This window comes from Coturnix japonica, chromosome 2 (assembly GCF_054131305.1).
Source record: "Coturnix japonica strain WE chromosome 2, WE-NBRP24, whole genome shotgun sequence".
Classification (NCBI taxonomy): Eukaryota; Metazoa; Chordata; class Aves; order Galliformes; family Phasianidae; genus Coturnix; species Coturnix japonica.
Window position 1 is genome coordinate 104194680 of NC_140664.1, and position 25695 is coordinate 104220374.

Consider the following 25695-nt stretch of genomic DNA (forward strand, 5'->3'; position numbering starts at 1 on the left):
TGAAAGGTTCCAAGGATAGGGATTTAGAACAATTTACTCAAAGTAATTGAGAGAAGTTTCAACATTGCAAACATGTTTGGTTCTACTGGGATTAATATCTCTTAGAGTGAAATATCCAAGATGTATCTAACTTGAGGGCAAAATGGAGATCTATTGCTGATCCTGTTAGTTCAGCATTTTTTCTGTTTACACTTTCTGAGCACCACAGAGCTAGTCATTTGAGCATTTTATTCAAATAAGAATCATCTGTGTCCTGGGTACCTAGATATGCTTTGCTTACTGAGTAGAAATATTCTGATCTAAAATCCTTATTACCTATCTCACTGTAAAACTAACTGGAATGGGAATGCATTGGGTTCTGCCATACTTTTCTTAACAGTACTCTGTATCCATGTGGAACAGGAGCCTTAAAATATTTTAAATTATATTATTTACCATGCAAATCTTAGCAATTCTGAAGTAGAATTGAAATGATTTCTTATAAACTGTTGACAAGTACAGTGATTTTCCTTTACTGTTTGTACTTGGATTTATTGAAGTGCATCATATCTTATATGCATCATTGCATGGATACAATGGTATAATACTGAACTGAAAAAAATAAACTTGATCTACTTGCATGAAACTTAGAAGTATGATCTCTAAAGACAGTGTAGCAATTTTGTGAAAGAATAACTGATGATAGTCAGAAGATACTCATATTAACTCATATTAATTGCATGATCGTCTTATCTAGAGCTTTTAGCATAAAAGAATGTTAAGATCCATCATTATTTCTTAACAAAAGCAGTCTTTTAATGAGAACTTTAAGATCCTCTGTACTCTGTGGAAGTTGAATTTCTAAGAAGGTATTTCCCAGCTATTTGAAGGAAAAGCTTGAAGGAAAGCCAAATCATTTCCAATATATTTACATTATTTTCCCATTAATTTGTGCATTATAGCACTGCATTTTAGATACAAATTCCACTGTCATACAGTTGATTGGAACATGGAGTTGGCCATGTAGGTTGGACTGAAAACATCAGATGTGTGCTCATAACATTTTTAAAGGTGATAGGCCCGATCCAAATGAGTGTTATGAGGAAACAGGAAAACAGTCCAGTGCAACACTGTGAAATGCGAAATACAAACTGAAGAAAAAAATAATCAACTAATAATCTTTCCTCCACTGATTGTCATTGGTGTGTGAATATTTACTTGTTTTTTTCTTTTTCTTTTTTGTTTTTTCTTTTCTTTTTTTTTTTTTTCTTTTGTAGCTGACTTTGGTCTTGCAAAGCAAAAGCAAGAAAACAGCAAACTTGCATCAGTAGTGGGAACCATTCTATACTCTTGGTAAGTACTACTGCATACAACATTGTGGAATGACTTCCATCTTCAGGGTGGTTTGTTTGCTTTTTTGTTTCAGAGCAGACAAGCAAGTTGCGGTGGAGTAAGGTACAAGATGCAAATTATCCACATACAGATATTCTGTGGTAGTTGCTTGCCAGCCATTTTTTCTCTTGCCTCTTCTTGTGCATTGGTAGTAATTAGTTAAGTTGGAAGAAAAATGAAATATCTCCTGTTCTGAGGTAACTTATTCATCTGAGGCAGTGACAGAATTTAACAAGCCTTTTGTAACATTGATCTTCAGTCTTTTCTGATGATCACATGTGATGGCTGTACAGCTACCCCAGTTCTTGTCTCATGTCCTTGTAATAAGTTATTAAAAGTTCTGGGCTATTAAAGGGACTACCAGTGGTTCTTCTGAGTTAGGAAGAAAGCTCAGGAACTCAGACTTTTGCCAGATGAAAATAATTAATGTTGCCACTTTTGAGACTTTTTACCTGAGATTTCCTAGACATCACTAACTCTTAAATGGCTCCAGAAGTGATCCCTTGTATTCTGTTAAATATTTAGGTTCATATCTTAAAGTGCACATCCTGCAACTGGGTAAGGCATTTACAATGATGCATTAATTTGTCCCTGTTGAGTTCTCTAGTAGTATAGCACAAACCATGAGTGATGGTTTGTGTAGTTAATAGTTGTAATATTTTGATGTAATTATCTCCTTATAATCTTTTTGTAGCTTCTTAGTAGAACTGGGTTTTGTTCACTTTTCCCTGGGCAGCTGTTGATGGGAATCTAATGTGGTTTTTCAAACAAGCTATTTGCAAGGTGTTTGCAAGCTGCAGCAATCTTTGGAAGTTTCAAGTTCTGAGCCCTGTCCCAGTGATCCTCAGGGTCATAAGATGTAATTTTCTTGTCCTGTCTACATTCACTTCTTTTTTCTCCTATTCACTTCTGCATGAAATGTAACTGATGTCTTCAGGTCTTTTCATGTTTTGTAAGAAAAAAATGTGCATGACAGAGGGTGTTTGGTTTTTTTATATAGAAGCCTGTTCACAAATGACTGACAGTTTTATTAACAGAAGCAATTAGGCTGAAGGGCAGAAGTTAAGAGTAAAGACTTAATCAGTGCTTGAAATAGTTTTTGTTTTCTTCTCTTCTTTTTCTTTTATTTTATTACTTTTTTTTTTCTTTTTTTTTTCTTTTTTTCTTTTTTTTTGGGGGGGGGGGGGGGGGGGGGGGATTATTTAAATGGAGGTGAATGGCTTTAAAGTAATCAAAATATTGGGAATACTTACTTTGCAAGAGCTGCAATATTAGTTCCTGCAGATAAAAAGGGAAGGATAGAGAGAAAGAGCTATGTGACAAGACAGCATTGTCATTTTAGAGTGGCAGAAATTTGTTTCTTCTGAATTGACAGGAAAATGGTTCTGGGGAGTTTGAATTGCAACTTACCGTTCTTGGAAGAGTACAGAGACAAAATAAGAACTGTCAAAATAAATAGTGGCTGATAGTTTACTTTTACTTTTTTAGACTTGGCTATATGTTATTATGCAGGCTTAGAGAAAAACATATCTGTGTACCAAACATGACCTGTAAAAGACAGTACTGAATCGATTTCTTAATCTAAATTATTGAAAACTAGGTCATCACAAACAACAGCAGACACAGTTTTATGTTTAGATAGGAGCTTACAAATTATTATTATTATTATCATATTGCAAGTGCAATATTTTCAAATTCTAATTCATACAATTCTTATTCTAATATCACACTAATTAAACTCCTTTTAATTGTGTCCTTGAATTAAAAAATTCAGCCGATTAGAATACAAAATATATCAAATGGATTTGTTTACACTTGATACATAAAAAATAGAGGAGATGACTGCATTAGGGAATTGGTAATGAATTCTGAAGTGATTTTACAGCTCATAAATCATCAGAAACAATCTGTTCCAAGTTGATGGTGACAGGGTCTTTATTATCCAGCTGTCTTGAAGGCCTTCCAAAAAAGACATGGCAAATTGTGAATTGCTTAAAAAAAAAAAAAAAAAAAAAAAGGGGGAGAGAGTGATCAATGGAACAATGTTTACTTTTATGTATACCCACCACCCACCACTTATTTGTTTCACAAAGTGGATTGTAACTTATGAAGAAGGTGTATCAAAAACAAGAGCAGAAGAGATGTAAGTAAAAATTTGTTGATTCTTGCTTACAGTAACTGTTTTTGTCATTGAATATACATACAGATTTTTTTCAGAAAAAAACCTGGGAAAAATTGTAAATTTTGAGTTTGGTTGGTGTGCAATTCCTTAAGAACTTGAATGATCTTGAAAAGCTGTTGAAAAACTGTAAAGAAGAGCATACCTCTTAGGTGTCATTAAGAAGCAGGTAACAGCATTCCACACTGTTAACCATATTCTGTGATTTTAACATGATCTTTTAGAAACATCATTGCTCTAAAATGTCAGAGAACTGGTACTCAAAACAATACAAAAAGTTTTCTCCTCCTGCTTTTTAAGGAAAATTGTATTTCCTTATACAATTACAGAGCTAATACTGTATTTTTGTATTTTCCATTATTGTTATGGCTGTGAAAGAGGATTCCTGGATCTTAATTTCTTTTTCTGGAGTACATATTCAGTCTGTGTACTGTGTTATATTACCTAAGCCTCATTGAACAGCTGGCTCCTGGAGAGGACATTTGCTTTGATTAAAAGAGTGACAGAAGTTGAATAATCCTTTCAGTATATGAATACTGCATTTTTATAAGAGGATCTTCTGAAAGTCATTTAATAGAAGTATTTACTCTGATAATGAAACGTAGCAGTGAAATGTAATTGTGATAGAGCAGCTTTAGTTTAGGCATTAGTTTATAATAACGTATGTCAGCAAAAAGCTCTGTGCAATTTGAGGTGGGAATCCTCAGGGATGGTATAACTGAGGACCAGCAGATAATACAGTCTCTTTTTAGCTCAGTGCAACTTGACACAGAACGTTGTTTTATTATGGACATGCCATTCGATAAAATGTAGCCAGGATGAATTTCAGGGAATAACATTAAAAGTAATTGACAGTGATTGACTTATAAAAAGAAACTTAAAATGTCTGAAGTTTATACAGTTGTTTTAAGGTAACTAAGTTTGACTAAATAACAACAATAAGTTCACATTTGAAATACAGACAATACCACATCCAGTCTTAGACGAACTTTTACATAGGATGTGATGCAAAACAGAGTAAGAAAGCTTGAAAACCTCTGTACTGATATCTGGACAAATGTTTCAGTAGAGATGATAGAAGTCCTTACCTAAAACATACTACTATCCATGAGAGAATGCTATGTTGTTGGATTGAAAGGAAGCCACTTTAGAAGTAATGTGAACTAGTTCATACAGATATATTTGTTCTATCTATGGATTCTAAGAAGGGAAGGGTTTTGCTCAAAAATGCTTAGAAGTGCCTTACAAAGTCAAAGCATAGGTTTTCTTGATGAAATTTCACATGAGAACATGCAGGTTAGTTTATGCTTGTTTTCTGACAAGTGAGTGCTGCTGATATGGCTTCTACAGTTACTTCAGTGCTTGAGAAAAATATAAAAGAGTAGCGTATGTAATGTCTTTATAAACTTAGTGATAAATTTAAACTTCTATCTGAAAGAGTAAGAACTATTCTACCAAGACAATATATTGTAAACTAAAAATGTATTTCTTGGAAATAATTTGTTCTATGTGACTTGTATCACTTTGCTTTTAATATCTATATATATTTGCCTCTTTTCACTTAATGGCTCAAGATTCTGGATTTATAATCACGTTGGAACAGAGAATTATGATTAGACTCTTTATTATAATAATATTGGACTTTTCATCAAGCTCATTTATGAGCTTGTAAACATCTTTTAGTTCAATTTCTTTGCTAAAGTTATTTCTCTTTCATTTGTCTTATAAGTAACGTCAAATGAGCTACACTGAGATGAACTTTATTATTACTCTGCCATCTGAACTGCAGGACTTGAAGAGCTTTGGTGGGTTTAATCATCTTGGGTTAAGCTGCCTTTAATTATATTTTCAACAGAGGCTGCTCGAATTTTCTACATGTAGAGTCCTCGAACACCTTGGTTGTGAACAGCCATTGCTTGCAGGAGCATCATAAAGAGGATGAATATTATTAATACCCCATGATTTTAGACAGATAGATGTTTGTGTTTGGAAAATATATCTGTTCTTAAGAAAGTTTATTTTTCTTGCACTACAGATCAAAGTCTAGATTCCCCACTATTCCAGCTCCATGAACATAGGTCAATGATTTTATAACTAAAGAGGAAATTATTACTAGAGTGTTATCCAGAGATGTAATGGTGAGTTTTTCCATATGCCCTTGCTTGCAAGCAAGCAATTGGTACAGTTTTGTAGAGGTCAAGATGCCCAGTTATTAAACTGAGAGATGTAACTTGAAAGGAATTCTAGTGAGAATGTAGAGAAGAAAAATGTGGAAATAAATACTTTTATCATCATTGGATCATGTGACAGTTCAGTTTACATTGGTTCTCCTGTTTTGTTTCTGGACACTTTCTCATGTATGCTAGGTTCCAGGAAATCCAAATACTTACAGTCATCTAATTGGCATGTTGCTGTCAGAAAGTAATCTCTATGTGACTGGATTTCATTTTGCTTCTATGTAGTTATCAAAAAACTAGACATCTAATTCAAGTCATGCAGCTAGATGACTTCTGAAAGCAATGGGGGAAAAAAAAAGTCATTTCCATAATGAATTTCATCCCATCTATCTTAAGCAGCTATTTTAGGGTGAGATGAATCAAACTCTCAATGTGCTTGTCTCTCTCCATTTGCAACAGAGGGAGCTGGAACACTAACTTATCATAAATTCAATTTTCAGAAGTTTAATTTTAGGTGAAATTAACACCTTGTGTGAAATTGGTTATTCGAGATTTACGTTTATTTTTGAGTTGTTATAAAATTGGATTTGCTACTGCTTATAGTCATACTCTTGCAGATAATTATTTTTTCATATTTCCTTTTCAGTTTTAAATATTCATGTGATTTCTTGTTAAGCTTGGCTGTCTTGTACAAAGTACACTGAATGAAATTCATTGTGCAAGGCGTATAGCTCAATGAGCAAATCTTTTAGTACTTTAAAGTGTTCAAATTTCTGTTAAATTTAGAGAAGACAAAAGGCTTTTCCTTCTGTTGATCTGTTTGTAAAGTAACAGATTTGTGGCCAATCCCTAAAGCATTTTGTAGGAAATTGCAGTTGTAATTCACTGGAAAATTTGTGTCTGATTAGAAGGAACCAGTACTGAAAACTATCTGTCAGAGAATCATAGGATAGTAGAATCTGTTGAGTTGGAAGGCACCTTTAAATGTCATCTAGTCCAACTCCCTTGCAACGAACAGGGACGCCTACAGCTACGTCAGGGTGCTCAGAGCCCCATCCAGATCTTGAATATCTCTAGGGCTGGGGCATTCACCACATGTCGGGGCAGGCTGTTCCAGTGTTTCACAACCCTTACCATAAAAGCCTTTTTCTTATATCCAATCCTTTCTTTTAGTTTAAAACAGTTTCCCCTTGACCTGTTACACCAGACCCATGATGCACAGTATCAGCACCTTTTAGAATGTTTCAGTTTCTGTGTACATGGGTAGCACTTTTCCACAACTTACAAATATAATTTATCTACAGCATTTCTGTTAAAACTGACAGCCTGACATTCTGCTAGTTATTTTTATATGCTTAAGAATACTAGATGTGTTGTCCATGAGACGATGCTTGCCTTCAGTAATATAAATAAAAATTACATTGAAAAGAGTTTTTTCAGGTTTCAGAATCTGTCTTTTACCTCCTCTTGCTGTATCAAACTTTGTTCCATGATTCATTTGAAGGAAAAGTCAGTATAAATTAGCACTTCAATGTGTTTTTCTGTTTTATGTCTCCCAGAAGTATGTAATACTGGAACACTAGACTACATAACGGATGGCACTTTGATTTTTCCTTGTATTTAGCTAGACGTGCACATGATAATCTTAGAAATTCAGAGGCATAAAACCAGTTGAAACAATTATACAATTTTGAGCTTAATTAGATAATTTTTTACTTAAATGTTAATGTAAAATGTGTTTCTTTATAACATATGTTAGCAATATCACCTTTTCTGATAGGGCCTTTAAGACTTTTAAAGTTGTCTTGAAATAAGATAAAACTAATAAAAGCCTAGAAACGTGTAATAGTTTTATACACTGTCAGCAAACTTTTTTTCCAGATCAACAGATATAATGTGTAAGCAAGAAGGTCAAATTTGGACTGAACTGGATCATTATACAAATTTAATAACTGGATATATACAAATTTATGCGCACACTCATCTCTCTATATAAAACAAGAAGTGTTTGTAAATGTAGAGATTTAATTCAGCTTAGAGAGCATGAGGCAACAGAGACAGGAAATATCAGTGAGATTTATCCTTCCATTTTAAAGATACTTTAAAAATAAGTGCTTAAGCAATGAAGAGTTTATTTGGTACTGCTCTGTGAGATTCAGATAGAGTTCACTTTCACCTTGCACTGAAGGTTTATGTGCGTAAAAGCAGAGAAAATATAAAGTTGCCAGAAAAGATTCTGTCAGATAAATACATTAATCTTTCACTGTCAGATATGTATACTCTTGTAGGACAAGTACAAAGATGGTAGAACACACAGATGTACGTCCCTAGTCTGCTTCTGAAGTAGAACACAGAAGCTCTCAGTGTAAAAGTCTTTTGATCTGTTCAGCAGATTTTTGTATAAATTTTGTGCTCAGAAGAAATATTCTGAAGGTTTATGCATATTTTATTAGTTATATTTTGATTAACTATTCTTTTCTTACTTAGAAAAGGATAAAAATAATGTTTCAAATGAACATTATGAACTGAAGTTAAACCTGAAAGTTGTTTCAGTAGAAGCTATTTTTAATTCTGTTACAGTAACCTCTTCGCAGTTGTATTTATTATGTCCTCCCCCTACAAAAAGAAAACAAATCCAGAAACCAACCAGAACCTGGGGCTATGTCAGTTTCAGTTGTTTTTAAAGCAGTGATACAAATTGCTGCAATGAAATTATTCAAGTTAAAAAATAACTGGAAAAACAAATCAGCTATTCAACTCCTAGATCAACACAAACATGTAAATATGCAGTGATGAACTAGATTAGAGAGTTGACTTGACTGGAAATAATTAATAATTAATAAACAAGTTTTCTTAATAAAGAAAGGTAATGCTTGCTCTAGAAAATTAAACTACTGAGATTACACTGAGGGGAGCAATAATACGTGTGAAAGTTATCTCTCCTAGCTGACTTTACCCATTTTGAAATTACATTCACAATCTGGTGGCAGGAAGATTTATTGCACTGTAAAATGGCGAACTGAACATAGCAAATTTCATCCCTGCCCCTGTACATATTAAATGTTGGTGGAAATGGTTAATTTTCTATAGTCAAAAGAAGCTTAGGATGTTTGAAGGAGTGTGTTTTGTAAGGAAAAAGCATATACATAATAGCTGCATGTAATAGTTTGCAAATATAATTACTTAAGAATTTCTAATGTGAAAAATAAATGCAAGTTAGTAGACAATAGAATAAATCACCGTAGAATTCCTTGGCAATACATTTCAAAACAGATAACTGTGAAGGCAAAATTTCTAACTAGAGACTGAAAATGCTGTTCCAGCTTTGTCACTCCAGGGATACAGAATAGGCTACCCAAAAAAGGTTGCTTCTTGTATGTGAGAAAAGCAAATAGCTTTTAGCACTTTTCACAGAACCTCTTCTTTGAATTGTCAGTTGTATGGCTCCTGTTCCTTATTTTGTTGCTATTCTAGTAATTATGAACCTACCGTACTTACTAAAAGTGACCTACAGCTTACAGCAAAGTATCCAGAGAGAAGACTGTAATGAGCAGCTTTGTTATTTTTCACCTTTGTGAAGCAAGGATGAGTAGATTTTCTCCCTCACCACCTCCTCTTCTGTGATTCAGGGGACTGATTATAGAGAAGCTATGTTCTTTTCCTACTACACTCCAAAAGCATTCTGCAGTAGTTCAGTGAAAAACAGAATATTTAATGTGAACTTAAATGTAAGCTCCTTCGTTTATTTTACTGTAATGAATTATTCCAGCAACTACCAACAACTAAAAAGGTAATCCACTGAAAGCATTACTTTATAGATATCATAACAAAGAGATCTGAATATCTGAAGCTAATAGTAGCTATGAATATTTTTTCATTATGTGGGACCAAAAAAAAAAAAAAAGTAAAGCAAACTTTTCTGTCATCTCTCCTCTTGTTGTGTCCATCAGTGCCTATTTGTACGTCTCCATAAGGAAGGAAGAATGGGATAACCATATTTTGTACTCTTCTAGCCTCCAACTATTTGTGGCTTGGGTCACTTCCTGAAACACATTTGTTGCTGATGAGTATTTGAAGAACCACCAATAACTGCATAAATGTCTACCAAAGTGTACAGAATGAATTCAGATAATTATTATGATAGAAGCAATAATTATCATTCATTGTTAAAATCTTCTGTGGTGGTATTTGCTTCTTACTTCTTTGGACTTTTTTTTTTTTTTTTTTTTTTTTTTTTTTTTTAACATAGTAATGACCTGTCTGGGAGTTAATCTTGGGGATTCACTCTTTAATTAATCTATAACTATCTAGTAGAAATCATATCTTATTTGAAGGTGCACCTTGTAGTATGGAGAGAAATACACCAACCTGTATGTATACCTGTCAGAAACACTTAGACTGATCAGTGAACACTGTACTGAAACAACTCAAAATTGACTTCTTGAAGTTCTCTGCAGCATGGGAAATCTTCACCAGCTCTGTCACATGTAAAGTCAACCTGATAGTATTGAAAACATTTCTTACAGGCTTTATAAGCTCTAGAAAATTAATGCTGTTTTGAAAAGATGAAAGTATGTGATAGTATTAATGTAGCAGAATCTAGAATCTGCTTGTGAAGATTAGAGTATTCTTAAATAAACACCATGACAAAATAACATCAGTGACTAAAGTTATAAATGGAAGTTTGATAGTAAAAATGTCTCCAAGGCTATATAGATATGATTTGATGAAATGGTGCTGTTTTATAAGTAGAACAAATATTGATAAGATTTAATTTCTATTTGCTTTTTTACCCTAATCAAAAAAATGTGGGACAATATTAAATTAGCTTCTAAATTAGGTATTTAATGTTGCAAAAATAATTCAGAAGATAAAACAGAAAAATCTGTGGATTAATTGATGACATAATCAAGTTCAAGACTCATTTTAAGGCTGCTTGTGTAGACTGTTTGTCATTAAATGCAGATATGATGAGCAAGAGTGAGCTTTCTGAGAAGAAATTATATATCAGTCTGTTCAAGGATACTGAGCATTTCAAGAATTATTCTTTGGATATATTTCTGTGTCTCTGATTTAGAAGAGTTCAGCCTTGCTTTTGCTGTGGACATTCATTCAGTGAAGGACTCTCCTTGAAACAATGCAGCAGAAGCAAGCTTCTCAGCATGAATGCATAATTTGGAAATGAGCAGTGATGTGTAAACTTAGAAGAAAACTGCAGTGATTATTATGAATAAGTTAATTGCAATCACAAAGTGACTAATTTTTAAAGTATCTGCTGCCTCTCTTAATATCTGTGACTGTGGGTGTTACAGAGTATAGCATCTGCACTGCTGTTTTGCAGCAATATGATCAGCCCTTGAAGCAATGGAACTTCTTTATCAGCTCTTAGAGTATCTCCCTTTCAGTATTTTATTTTTACACTGAATGCATTTTATGATGTGGACATCTGTTTGCAAAAAATTTAATTAGTGCCACTGTTCTATTTCATCCAATCCAGATCTCTTAATCTAAGTATTAAAGGCCTGCTTTTGCAAGTAAGCCAGAGACCATACCAATGCCATTACCTTTAATCATTGTTCTGTACTTTTTACTAAGACAGTTGTTTTTTTAGAATTTTTATGGGATAAATGTCAGTTTGGTTCTACTCATTCTTTTTGGTCTTGACCAGACAGTAAGAATTTATACACAGTTGTAAAATGTATTAAACTGTAAGAATTCCTACCACCCTCCTATTTGTGGGCAACAGAGCACAGGAACAGAACCAGGATCTTTCTTTGTTTGACATCCCTCAGTAGTGCAGATCCAAACAGTGCAGCTTGACTGCAAAACTGTTCTACTAGTCAACAAGTACTGTACCCCACCCACGTTTCTAAATAGCAGATGGTGAGGTTTGCCTTTAGAACACAGTGAGGAATTTCACTACTTAATCTCTCAAAAGTAAACAAATAATTTTTGAAAATTCTATTTAAAATTCTTAAGCATTGAATTCATTTGCTATGAAAGCATAGTGTCATAAACATTTAGGATTTTAGATCCTCTGTATCTCCTTTGTGGTCACATCATTTAAGTTTTACTTCAGTCATTTGCAGTATTTCTGAAGCATGAGATAGTATATACATTAAGGTACTGGCCATCTTCCTGTGCTAGATATCAGACATTTGTTCTGGAAGAAATGACCAGGTAGTATTCCTCTGGAAGTCCTCCTTTAGATTAAAAATTAAAATAAAATAATTTAAAAAAAAAGGATTAGGGATCAGATAGGTATTTAGAATGGGAAATCTTTCATCGTGAACAAACAGACCAAATATTTTCAATAATTTCAATCAATTATGTGTTCTTGTGAAACCACATTAAGACCAAAATCTTCATAAACCGATTGGCACTGTATTATTTTCTGTAATTTCCAAATCACATTATCTACAAATATGTTTTTGCTAGGCTCCACTCCAATGGCCTGCTGTTTACTCTGACGATCAAGCTAGATTCTGCCCTGTACATGAATACAAGATTTTGCTGGGCAGGTCATGGTTGCTTCTGTATGTCTCTATTGCCTTTTGTCTTCAAAATATTCTTTTGGTGTCTGCTATGCAAAACTATACTATCACCATCTGTATGGTAAATAGCCACACCAATCCTTGCTCTATTAGATATACTTAATATATAAAAGTTAAAGTTTTTCAAGGCCCTCTGAAGAACTGCTATCCAAGTGAGGAGTAATGACAGTCCAGCTCTAGAGAATGAGTTGTATTTTAACATTATGTTCAACACCATTTATTCATCTCCATGGTTTTACAAAAGCAAAATTCCAGGGAATTACCTATTGAACTTTCTCACAGAAAACTTTATCTTGTTTGATGAATGTCTGACCTGTCAGACTATATCACTTCCTTCAGTGAACTCCCTTCTGAATTTATGTTCTATTAAGATCACTCATTTCCACATAATAATTTATCTAAGGGATGTCATCCCGTTTGTCTTAAAATGTACTTCTTGCATTTATTTTGTACAAACTGGCAGCACACCTTCTAGCAGCATATCCAGTATATGCATCAGTAACTGAATTTGCACAGTGCCTCCTAACTCTAAAAAAAAGGTATTTTACCAAAGGTATTTGAACGATAGTCATAATGTTGATACAGTGACTCCAAATTCTAATCTGAAAGCAAATGAAAAAAAAAAACCAACACATTTTCAAATTGATTTTATCGATGAATACAGACAAGTATGTTTTGTCAGTGGACAAAAAGAGTGAAGACATGAACTGAAAAAACTACCATGTGATATGAGCTTTACTTGTTGCTAAAATTGGAAGTCCAATGTCAGAATATTTCTACCAATATAAATTACTGTCATCCGGATTTATGAAAATTATTAAATTAAGAGAAGAAAGTGGAATCTGCTTTGTACTGAGTCAGAATTGAAACTGCTGCCTTCTTTCACTTTCTTTAAGTGGAATTTTCAGTGTATTTCTTTAAATTGTCATTCGGTTGCTGAGTGTCTATTTGGAATCACCACTGATAACGTTTTACAATAGTTTTAGCAGGATGAAAAATGGTATAATAAGCAAAGTTTGTTTTTTCATGTTAGTAACAAAATCACATATATTAATATTCTAAATTAGGAATGATTCAAGGATTTTTGATATGTGAATTACAGCAGTATGTGATACATTTACCCATTCTCTAGTTCATTTTATTGAATTGCCATAATCATAAGCAAGTTCTGATTGCTCTAGTTCATTTATATCTATTAGTTCTGAAGGCATAGAATGAAATACATGGAAAGGACATTGAACAAAATTTAAACTACTATTGTGTCAAGAATTGCAGAAGAGTAAAAAAATCTATTAATTATACTTCCATTTAAAGAATTTGAATAGTAAAGGAAATGCAAGCTTTTGAAGGTAATAGTATGTGCTCTGGAGATATATTGCAGTGACTAATGATTTTTTTTTTTTTTTTTTAATTGAGGCTAACACTAGGTGAAAACTAACAATTAAATACTTGTGGTTTGCACTGCTTTTCGCTTAGCCCTGAAGTTGTAAAGTGTGAGCCATATGGAGAGAAAGCTGATGTCTGGGCTGCAGGATGTATCCTTTATCAGATGGCAACTCTGAACCCACCGTTTTACAGCACCAATATGCTCTCCTTGGCAACTAAGGTATTCAGATTTGCCAGATCAACACACCAGTTATTACTACATGTGATCACAGGGTCCATGAAAATTTGTATTTCAGGCTGTAGAAGCACAAAATGCTCTCTGCTCTGATGTGTGAATGAGCAGGATCGTTCTTCACAGTATGAGTTACAATTTTTCCATTCTACTTACAAAAATTGCTTGTAAATATACGGTTACTTCTCAGACTGTTATATTTTTATTGTTGCATTATGTGATATGTTCTCTAGGTATACATTTTCTTCTTACTATAATATTGTGTTTTCTGTAGGGTTGTGTATTGCCCTATAGAACTCTGTGGATGTTTGGATATGATTAAAAATAAAAGTAAATAATTGTTCTTTGTAAATGTTTCCCTTATTCAGATATTGCATCCCCTTAGTCTACAGTGGTTATGTACTTTAACGTGGAAACCTGATTAGAAGTGATATTTTGCATTAGAAGATGTGTTCTAGGTTATTTTGCAAGTTACAGCTGATTATGTAATGCCTGCCCATCAGATTGTTTCAAGAAGTATTTATCATATGAAATTTCTAAATAAAACATATATATATATATATATATTTTCAATTAACTACAGATTTTTTATTTTACAGATAGTAGGGGCTGTTTATGAACCTGTGCCAGATGGACTGTACTCTGAAAAAGTGTCACTTACCATTAAGAGGTAAATCTTGTTTTGTTCTGATATCTTGCTGAAATGTTTTTCCTACCATCTAACTGAAGTCTCCCATTTTTTGTATTTTAAAGTATAGTTGCTCTTGTTCTATCATGGTCTGCCTGTGTAAAACGTGTTTCCCTCCTGTTTATAAACTCCCTTCAAGTACTGGAAGCAATGTCTCCCCAGAGCCTTCTCTTCTCCAGGCTGGACAAGCTCAACTCCCTCAAACTTTCTTCATAGGAGAGATGCTCCAGTCCTCTGGTCATCTTTATGGCCCTCCTCTGGTCCAGCTTCAGCAGCTCCACATCTTGTTTTGGGACCCCAGACATAGACACAGTACTCCAGATGGGGCTTTAAAAGGGCAGAGTAGAGGGGGACAGTCAGTTCCACCCTTCTATTGATGCACCTGAGGATACTGCTGGCCTTCTGTGATTCTGTGATTCTAGTCTGCAATCTAGATGGCATCCTTTCCTTTTTCTATATCAAGTGCACCATTCACCTTAGTGTTGTCAGCAAACTTACTAGACTGCACTCAGTCCCACTATCCAGGTCATTGACAATGATGTTGAAGAGCACTGGTCCCGTTTATAGGCCCCCGGGGGACACCACATTTAGCAATCCAGACTCAGCACTGAATTTTAATGCTGCCAGTGCTTTAGTTAATCCACTATACATCAAATTATTTTTTCCCATAGAATTACAACATATTAAGTAATGTTCAAGTACAGTTATAAAGCACTGTATAATCACATTCATAGTTTTGTGACTGATAGTATTACATTTCCTGCTATCTTACAATCCTGTTAATGAAGCAGAGAGAACACAGTAATGGAGGAAAAGAAGAACCTGTATTTGTTCCACTCACTCATCACATATTTCATTTAGTTATGATTACATGTTCTTGGTGTTAATGTAATGTGTGAGGCAAAGTATAGAAAGTGAGTTGGAGAACTTCTAAGAGATTTAGCTCTTTTGATTTTCCATTTTAGAAAAACTCCAAAAACAGCTTTAATAGCTTTCTTTTTCAGTCGGATGTTGAATTCCACCTCTCAAAAGTGCTTTATAGTGTAAGGAATGTAACATATTTGTATTATATTTTCTGCACAAAAAAGTTTGTATTATTTAACGACCTTGAGGATTAAGAACAAGAAGAGAAGATAGGAACTAATAGAATGGAACTAAGATTTAAAAGGTCATGAAATGTTTTGAATATTTACAAGTATTTGTAGTTGGAATAACTGGATTTACTAATTCATTGCTCACCATTTAAGATTAAAGTAGTATTCCCAAAAGTTTCCAGAAAATACTTTCAAGTCAAGATACATATCAGTATTTGTATGTATTACATTTTCATAATTTTTTATCATATCTCTATTAATGACATAGATGTAGGTGAGAATCTGGTCCCTCTATCTTCTCCTTTTCATTCTTGAGAGGAAACTCTATAGTGGGCATTTCTAAAGGTTTTTTTGAAGGTCAACTATTGATTTACTCTTTATAATTGTAGATACAGTACCTGTATAAAACAGGTCTACTCTAAGTCCCATATAATTATGAGATTGGCTGAAATATTATTTACTAAGATTAGCTGGTTTAAATAGATAATTAAATAGGTATCTGCATGTAAAATAAACATTATTAATTTTTTTCCCTGTCGTGTAAGCATTTTCCAGCTTATTTTAAAAGCAGTGGGAAGCATGAAAAGATTTAAAAAAATTGTTTATTCACTTACTATGCATTAATCCTTAAATGAGTTATTATCTTTAGTTTTTAGTTAATTTTTTTGAGATATTTATATTGAATACAGAACATGAGACAAATTCAGTAATAGGGAATTTGTACTGATAGTACAGGTGAGAAAACATCATAATGAAGAAGTTAATTTCTGAGTAACTCTAACACAATACCTGTTAAAGATAAAGGGAATTATTAAAGAAGGTTATTTATAAGGAATAGAAAACACTAAAAATTTAATTTTATAACTGAAAAATTGCATCCATTATTGTTATTATTCAGTATTATTGTTATTATTAAGATCCAATTTTACTGAATTAAGCCACTTTTTTCTTTCTTTCTTTCTTTTTTTTTTTTCTAGAAAGTACTATTTTAGAAATAATACAATCATTCTGTGATGCTTTCTTTAAGAAAGAGCATTGGGTCATTGTATGCTAACTGTTAAATATTACTCTGCATGAAAATAATAGAATGTTATCAGATTTCTGGATTTATTAGATTTATGACCATGTATAGTACATGGAGAACTGTGTCTATCAGCTTGCATGCCTTCTCTAAGTACAAAATATTCTGGGAATTTAAAAATTGACCCCTTATGGTTACTAAACGGCTATCTGGAGTTCCTGAAACACAAAGCATAGAAATGTAAATTAATGTAGGTTGACAAGGACTCCAGGAGGTCATTTATTCAATTTACTTAAAGTGGAGACTTTAGACATAGTAAGTCAGTATTTTGAGTGTCTTGAAAGATGAAGATCCCACAACTTTCCTAGATCCTCTTCCACAGTTCTTGTTCACCTTTTAGAAGTAGAAATATATCCTCATATCTACTTGGACTTAACTGTTTTGCAGATTGTGCATATTGCCTCTTTCCCTATCACCTTTGAGAATTCATTTATTTAGTTTCTATTCTATCACACTGAATAAATAGAAGTCATCTCTATTTATCTTGGTCAGGTCCCCGTGATCAAGGTGTATAATCCATCTGTGTATCAACTGTTCCCAGCAATTTAGTTTTCATAGGCTTTTTGAGAATTCATTCAGTCGTCTAGGTTATTAATAAAGACATTAAGCAGTACTGGCTCAGACCCGGCCCCTGAAGAATCCTACTTCCAGCCACCATCTGGACTTTGCACTTCTGATAACACCTCTTTGAGCCAATAATTTCAGATGGTTATTTACCCAACCTGTCATCTGCAGAATATTATGTTAAAGGCTTTGCTGCAGTATAAGGTCTCCACAGAATATACTGGTCTCCCGTTGTCTACAGAACAGCTATCTCATAACAGGGACCCATCAGGTATGACTGGCCCATGATAAATCCATTCCAGCTGTTCTCAATCACATACATGTCTTTTGTGTTGGGATAGTAAGTTTTTAAAATCATGTTGGTTTGTTCCTCTAATCCTTACCCTTACCTTATCCTTGTCCATACGGATGAGCAGAAAGGGGGTAGTGACCTAAGGGTCAGATGAGTCTTGGTAGTCTTTCTACAATAGCCTTTGGTGTGTCAACACCAAAGCTACTCAGAGTCAGGCTGTCCCCCATAGGCTTGAGCAGAGCTTCTGGGCCCCTGTGTGCACCCGCTGTACTATCTGTTGTGACAACTTCTACATCTCTGTTATCTTACTGTATTTGTTACAAATTCAAATGGGAAGATACTGCTTGATAAATCTGTCACTATGAAGACTTTTGAAATTACATTTTTATAAGCTAGCAGATGTTCTCTCTTCAGTCTTTTTGTGTAAAGTTATTTATGCCTTTCTGAAGTGCATCCATTTTTAATTTTTGAGAGTGCAAGAAATGAAGAATGTTCCCTTGCTAAATTTCTGTTTTGTCCCAAGTGCTGGCTGGCATGGTTTGATAATTACCAATGAAAGGATGCAGTGGTAGCAAAGTTTTTAGAATGAAGTAATTAGCTTTCATTAGAGAATACTTCTTTTTAAAGGTGCTTGACCCCTGATGCAGAGACACGTCCAGACATAGTGGAGGTCAGCTCACTGCTGTCTGATGTGATGATGAAATATTTGGATGTTTTAACAACATCCCATCTCACTTTGGAGAAGAAACTGGATAGGGAGAGAAGACGAACGCAGAGGTACTTCACGGAAGCTAACCGAAATGCAGCAGCCTGTCAACATCAGCTTTCTATTTTACCTCAAGTAAGTATGTGCATTAAGCTTTATTTTTGCTTATTACTGTTGGCCATATCTGAGAAAACCAATTGTGTTAGAACATTTTCCATGTAGGATTTTTGATTTTTTTTTTTTTTTTTTTTTTTTTGGTGGATGTTCCTCATACAGCAAAATTAGCAGAACCTTAAAAACTGCTTTCATTCCACGTTGGAAAATGATGTTATTATGGAGGTACTTCCAGTTTTGATAGAATCTGATGGTATTTAATTACTAATAAATACTTACTAATATTTAATTACTAATAAATATTTAATTGCACTTGTGAATAAGATGCCTCTCCAGCAGAACAAATAGGTGATATAGGGTATGATTCACAAACAGTGGAATCTAGAAATGGAAAATACAGAATTTTAAATTACAGATTTAAAGAGCATTGATGCTGGTACTTGTTAATAATTCCTTACTGTCTGACACACTTTTACACTTTTGCAGATATACCTCCTAAAGTTCTTTTATTTGCTACAGGCTGTTTTAAGCACTCTTCATGAAGGATGTCAGTATTTTACATTATGAACCAAACTTGTATGTGATCCTGGAGATTTTACTTAAAAAATACAAGAACTTTTTTTTTTTTTTCACTGTGATAATTATTGTTAAGGGAAATTATAAAGTAAAATTATTATTTACATCACTGCCCTTATCCATCCAACTAATGTAAAATGTAAGGGGTACTAATACAGGAGAATGATACAGGGTAGGATTAATGAATTACAGCAGTATGAAAAATTATTTTCCCTATTTTTTTTGAGTTTCCTTACCCTACATGTTTGAGAACTTATTCTGTATCATTAATTTCTGTGTCTTGGTTTAGTCATTTTCTTGTGTAACTGAGAGAAAATTTGCAAAAATACCTACAATAGATGTAAAATTGGTTGAGTTTAGATTTCATTGCAATTGTCTTGCTTTTAGAGAAGAGTGCTCTATCCAGATACCTGTATGATATCGTATGACTACTAGCTTTACAGTGAACTTAGAGTACTCTGTATAAATACATAACAAAAAAAAATGAAAAAAAAAAACACTCCAATCTGCAAAAAGAGAAGGAAAGTCCCTCTCTACTCTAGGGAATAATGGCTAGTCTTCTGAAGGAAGGGATGCTCTATTTCCACTTCAGTGGATAAGAAAGACCCAGAACTCAGTGGAAACTGAGAGAGTATGGCTCCCTAATGATAAGTGGAAGTCTTGGCTGTAAGTTCTTGTTCCAATTAAGACAGAATATATCAGGATGGGATTTTTCCACATATCTTTGAGGTGTTACAGTGCTTAGAATTAGAAGGAGCCAGATTGTTTCTTTGCTTTCAGTACTGAAGGGAAACTTTACAAAGTTGGAGGATTTCTAATAAAAAGAATAATTATTCCTGAAAAGTTTTACTTAAGAAAAAAGACAACATAGTGACTTCATATATTAGGAATAATTTTAAGCAGCTGATCCTTAAATGAAAACTGCAAGGTATGGACAAGCTAATTAATCTTAGTCAAGGCTCCAGCAAGTCCATAGCTAGGTAATTTGTCATTTTTCCAGGGTGTCAGAGAATTCAGTTTTTCTGCCTGTAGTTCAATGCTTTGTTGAAGCCAGCTACCTTATACTTTGTTTTCTCTCTGCTAAAATGTACTTTTTGCCTCCTTTTTCAGTGACAGTTGTGTCATGTTGTTAATGTTTCTGAAATAAAGAGCGTGCTCTGTGTTTTTGCTTATGGGAATGATGCACCACAGGCCTTTTAAAGCCAGTGTAGAATCTCTTTCATACATAACTTAAGACCAGTACAGAAAATGATCAATAGGCAGTATGACAGACAGATCACCAGATGATGCTGAAGAAACATAGATATGTAGCCTGACAAGTATGGCATAAAATCCATCCTTGAAAATAATCCTAAAAATAAACAATAATTATCATCAACTTCTCACTTGTATATTTTTATATGAGTGTTATATGAGATATAAAAATACGAGATTTTTTTATTTGTATAAATATAAATATATGAGATATTTTTCATTTATATGAAAATATGAAATGTTTTAGATGAGTAATCTTACCTCTAGATACAATTTTTATCTTCAGGTAAGCACTAATCCTTTCAGGCCTACATCTGCAGATATCATGGTTTTATATTTCTGGTAGACTAAGATGTCATTGCCTGGAAACATTCTTTGGTTATTCTTCTTGCAGCAGCTTGATTCCAGGCTACACTAAGAAACCTGACTTATTCTCTTGCAGAAACTGTTTGTCTGTTTATTGGCTGGAAATAGTGAAAGAAGGAATACAGCAGGACAACATTTAAATATTAAAGAGCCAGAAATGGCTGAGGCAGTTTTCTGTCATCTGTGGCATGAGTAATCTACCTTCATAATCCACATGTGGATAATTAGAATATTGTATTATGTCTTTTAAAGATAGGTTTAGAAACATAAGCAGCACACCCAAAGTCTGCAAATAAGTTGAGACTCCTTTGTATTTCCCTTACATCAGAAAGACCCCAATGAAAATAAATGTGATCTAGTCTGTAGGAATACCTCTAAATGCAGAGCATGTTACCGCTCCCATTTTTCTATACCAACAGGAATCAATTCTCTTTTTCTCAATCTCTTTCTTCACCCGCAGTTATGTGTGGCCAGAGGAGAAGAGTTAAGACTCATAGTTTACAAATCCATACATTTGTAACCACTCTGCGGCTGTCTAGCAACTCTCATGATAAGGAAAACAGTAATCAGTCTATCCAACTTCTAAAAACAGGAGGACAGGCTCACAGCTATTTGAAAGGCAAAGAAGATCAAAATGATTCAGCCATTTTCATCTACTCATTTTCCTCCACACCCAAGTTCAGTTCTGCACTGTTGGCAGTTTGATCCTGCTAATACTAATGTTGGTAGTTTCCAAGCACCACCACACACATTGCAAAGTAGTACTTAATTAGCAGTTTAGTATGAATTCATCTATTTTTCTTGTCAGTGTAGATACAGAAACAAAAAATGGACCAATGTTCATATTAGTCTCTTTTTTTTCCCTCTGGATTCTATTTGTTCAGTTTAGCCAATCAGTGCTCATAGCTCTCCACAGCTCCCTGAATGGAGGTTGTGGTGAGGTGGAGACTGGCTACTTATCCTTCAAAACTGGTGATAGGATGAGAGGAAATGGCCTGAAGTTGCACCACGGGAGATTTGGGTTGAAGTTTAGGAAAAATTTCTACTCCAAAAGACTGGTCAGGTGGTGGAACAGGCTGCCCAGGGAGGTGGTTGAGTCACTGTCCCTGGGGGTGTTCAAGAAATGTTTAGATGTTATACTACGGGCCATAGTTTAGTGCAGAAGCTTTGGTGGTAGGTGGATGGTTGGACTGGATGATCTTGGAGATCTTTTCCAACTTCAGTGATCCTATGATAATGTATACTTTTTATTTATTTATTTTTTTCTTAAAACGACTGTGCATGATACATAGCAAGTGTTTTTGTATTGGTTGATGCGAAGAGAGGTATTACCTTTAAATCACTTTGAATGTTACTGGTTATTAATGTTGCAACAATATGGCCCAATCATGGGTGAGGTCACAGAGTTGTCATGAAAGTTTAGCAGTCTACAAGTTTTTAATTCGTCCACATTTCAACCCATTGGTTTTGTTCTGGCAGCCTTCTGTTTTGGAACTTATGTAGCAAGTATTGTAAATAGGGTTTAAATGCTGGAAGTTATTGCTTTTAAGGACAGTCCTGTTAAGGATGAACATATAATATGTTTAATTCATCTTCATGTATATGTCGAAGTACTTCAATAAAATCATGGAATTTGAGACAAGTCTGAAAGCCTTAGAGATACCTGTCACTCTTGACAGGGGTTTCACCCTTCAGTCATAAAAGTGTTTAGTGATAGAAAGTCTCTATCATGCCAAGGTAGACTCTCCTGTATAAGGAAGTAGTTTGGAACCAGAATTGAATGAATTGTAACTCACTTTACCGTCAGTAAATATAATACAATATAATTGAAATTAAGGCTAATGAATCAAGCAAAATAGGAGAGAGAGTGAGTCCCAAAACCAAGAGACCTACTGTAAGCTCTAGGCGAAACAGCTGGAATGCTCCCCACACTCTGAGGATCCAAGATCAATCTTTTATGCCATCCAAAGATAATATGTAGAAAACTGAACTGTCCTGTAGTAACTTGAAATCCTAGGCATGTCCATAGCACATCTACACTGTGCTATAAACTGTATCTGCAGTTTGTCTCTCTTCTTATTTTTATTTTTATTTTTATTTTTATTTTTATTTTTATTTTTATTTTTATTTTTATTTTTATTTTTATTTTTATTTTTATTTTTATTTTTATTTTTATTTTTATTTTTATTTTTATTTATTTATTTCAAGAAAATGTTAGCCTCACATTGTATGCTTGACAGAATACATTTGCTATCTGTGTCTTGTTTCCAGGAGATATTAGATGGACATAAGCATGTCCATATATGGGATGTTTGATTTTGAAATTTCCAGATCCACTCTTAGCTGTCATACACTTGTTCTGAGAGCAATAAGTTCAGCATCAGATTTACAGAGAACATTCAAACCTATTACACAATGTGTGCCCACTTCTGTTTGCAGGATTTCAGATGTCTAAATCCTTCCTTCATATTGGGTGGTCTTAAAGTTTAATTTAAATTGTACTCGTTACAGCTTAAGCTGCATATTTTCTCTCAACAGTGGGAATAACTTGTATGTCTCCTCTGTCATTTCTTTTCTTTGGGCTAAAAAATCAAATTCGATCAACCTGGCTTTCTAATTCATGTCTTCTAAGACATCTGATTATTCTCATATCTCTTCTTTGATATCTCTCTCCCTATATATATATATTTAAGTAAGTTTAGTCAAAACTGAACTCAATTACTCCTACTGAGAACCTTATTGAGACTGAGCAGAAAGATTATATAGTTCTTAGAGATTATTCTCCTCTTCACACATCACAGTGTGATTGTTTTTCGTAACAGCATGGTATTGCTGATTTTTGCTTTATATCTTATCCATCAAAATCCCCATATCTTTTCATGTAGAGATGCTGTCTGGCCAGTCCTTTTCCAAGCTGTGCACAGCTGTTTCTCCCTGTATAGATCTTTGCATTTTTCATCTTTAAAGTTAGGGTTTTTTCCCCCCCAGTTTCTCCTGTTTGTCAAATTTGTCTTCAAAATCTGTCACTTGCCCTGATGCAACATTGTATATAGTGTGTATGCTGTAATATGACATGATATGCTTGTATGCACATTTAATCGAAATTTCATCTAGTCTGTCATTGGAATTCAGTGACTGTGCTCAGCAATTTTGGATCCAGGTCAAAAGTGATACTGAAAAATTTTGCTGACTACTCATTTTCAGTTTAATAAACACTTGAAGTACTTAACAAGTTCAGTAAAACTTTTCTGTTACGTATGTTTATGAGCACCAGCATGGGTACAGATGAGAAACAATGATTTGCAGGATGTGACTTCTGCTGTGTCCCAATAAGGTAGAAATGCTTCATTGGATTGACTGGGGAAGAAAAATGCCTTAGATACAGTCCAGATTGCCATTGACACACCCTGTAAGAATAGACTTAATTAGAAATGTATTATATGCTTCTTCTAGTATTGCCAGTGCAAAGTGTGATAATGAACAAGAGATAAATTATGCAAATCTATCAGGTTAAACAAATGACTATCTTTAATATTAAGGTAATTTCAGGATATAGAATAATAGAATCACAAAATGGCCTAGATTGAAAAGAACCTCAGTGATCATCTAGTTTCAATGCCACTGCTGTGGGCAGAGTAACCTGATGGATTTGCATAATTTATGTCTTGTTCTTTATCACACTTTGTGCTGGCAGTACTAAAAGAAACATGAACTTATTGATGCACAGAAGCAATAATATGAGAAGACTTAGAATAATATATAGAGAGATCATAAAAGCAGTCTGCTTTCAAAATGTTTTGCATTCAAATGACTCTTCCGTTTGCAAGTTTTCTAACAGGTGCTGTATAAGAACAGTGTCTAACATTTCCTTTTTGCTCTGTGTTTTCAGAACCATTATGACAAGTTGAGACTTCAAGGAAGCACCATTGGAACAGCCAGTTGCAAAACTGATTTTTCAGAAAACTTCGGCATCCTGACAGAGAACTGTCATTCTACATGTAGAAAGGATGATAAGAGAACATATGAAGAAATCCTTATAGAGGACGACAGCAGTTTAGAGAACTCTGGGAAAGGTAGTTGGCAAAAAAATAATCAGAAATATCATTATACTGCTCGGAAGTGGATTAAAAACACTTTCCTTTAATTTTTCTTTGCAGATTTGTTCTCAGAATTAGATGATGAGCTCGATGCATTGGACAACTCAAGTAGTTCTAGCTCAAGTCATTTGAAACAGTCTGCTTTTGGTAAGAAATTTTAAGAATGAGTGATCAGTGCTTTCTAATAGCAAAATAGCCACTTATTCTGAAATGCTAGGGTATTTGATGAGTCACTGCAAGCTCACCAACTGTTATGGGTCCCAAAGTAAAAGAAAACTAAATTAATTCCACCTCTAAAGCATGCGTTTCCAGTACAATTCATTTTACATGATATTTTATTTATATAGCTCATACCTTTATTTTCAAATAATGGCTATGGAAACTGGAATATTATTGAGAAACCTGGCAATGAAGTTGGCTTTCTATTTGAAGCATAAGATAATTGGAGTGGATAAGAAACAAGACAGACAATGTGAAAACTCTTGTCTCAGTAACAATAATTCTATGCATATGAAGAAATGGAGTGCCCAGCTAGTGGACGTATAAAAAGAAAATGCTGACAGAGGCAAGTTTTATCTGTGTAAGTTCATTAAATGCTACTACAGGAATACTTAATGTTTAGATTTGAATTAAGAAGGAGTTACACGACAAAATATGGCATTCATTCTGCCTTTAATTTGTTTATTACAAAAAGTTAGGAGTCAGCTATGTTGAGTATTAAGTAATAGATTTTGGATTATGCTCAAAATATGGAAAAAAAAAAAAAGTGACATCAGTAATATTGGCTGCCTTCTAAGTATGATCTAATTATTAAGTCCAAGATCTAACTATTAAATGAGGTAGGATTCTGCTTATGTTAGCGGAAATTAAAGAACATTTTATAGTATAAAAACAGTGTTTATTACCAAAATTTTCTTGGTGAACTTTTTTGTTGCTCTATTCTGCTAAGACAGTGACAGCGTAA

General features: G+C 33.9%; 1 protein-coding gene across 15 annotated transcripts in view; it reads left to right on the top strand.

Annotated features, from left to right (window-relative positions):
* NEK10 (NIMA related kinase 10) overlaps positions 1-25695 on the top strand; it is a 77792-nt gene that overhangs the window by 29411 nt on the left and 22686 nt on the right. For all 15 annotated transcript variants that reach the window (XR_014942952.1, XR_014942951.1, XM_032442359.2 and 12 more), the window contains 6 exons: positions 1257-1332; positions 13758-13887; positions 14499-14569; positions 18246-18459; positions 24524-24707; positions 24792-24878. Coding sequence is in view for 13 of the 15 variants with exons in the window: in XM_032442359.2 (XP_032298250.2) it covers positions 1257-1332; positions 13758-13887; positions 14499-14569; positions 18246-18459; positions 24524-24707; positions 24792-24878 (762 nt within the window). In the remaining 2 variants the exon portion in view is untranslated. The remainder of the gene's footprint in view (positions 1-1256; positions 1333-13757; positions 13888-14498; positions 14570-18245; positions 18460-24523; positions 24708-24791; positions 24879-25695) is intronic.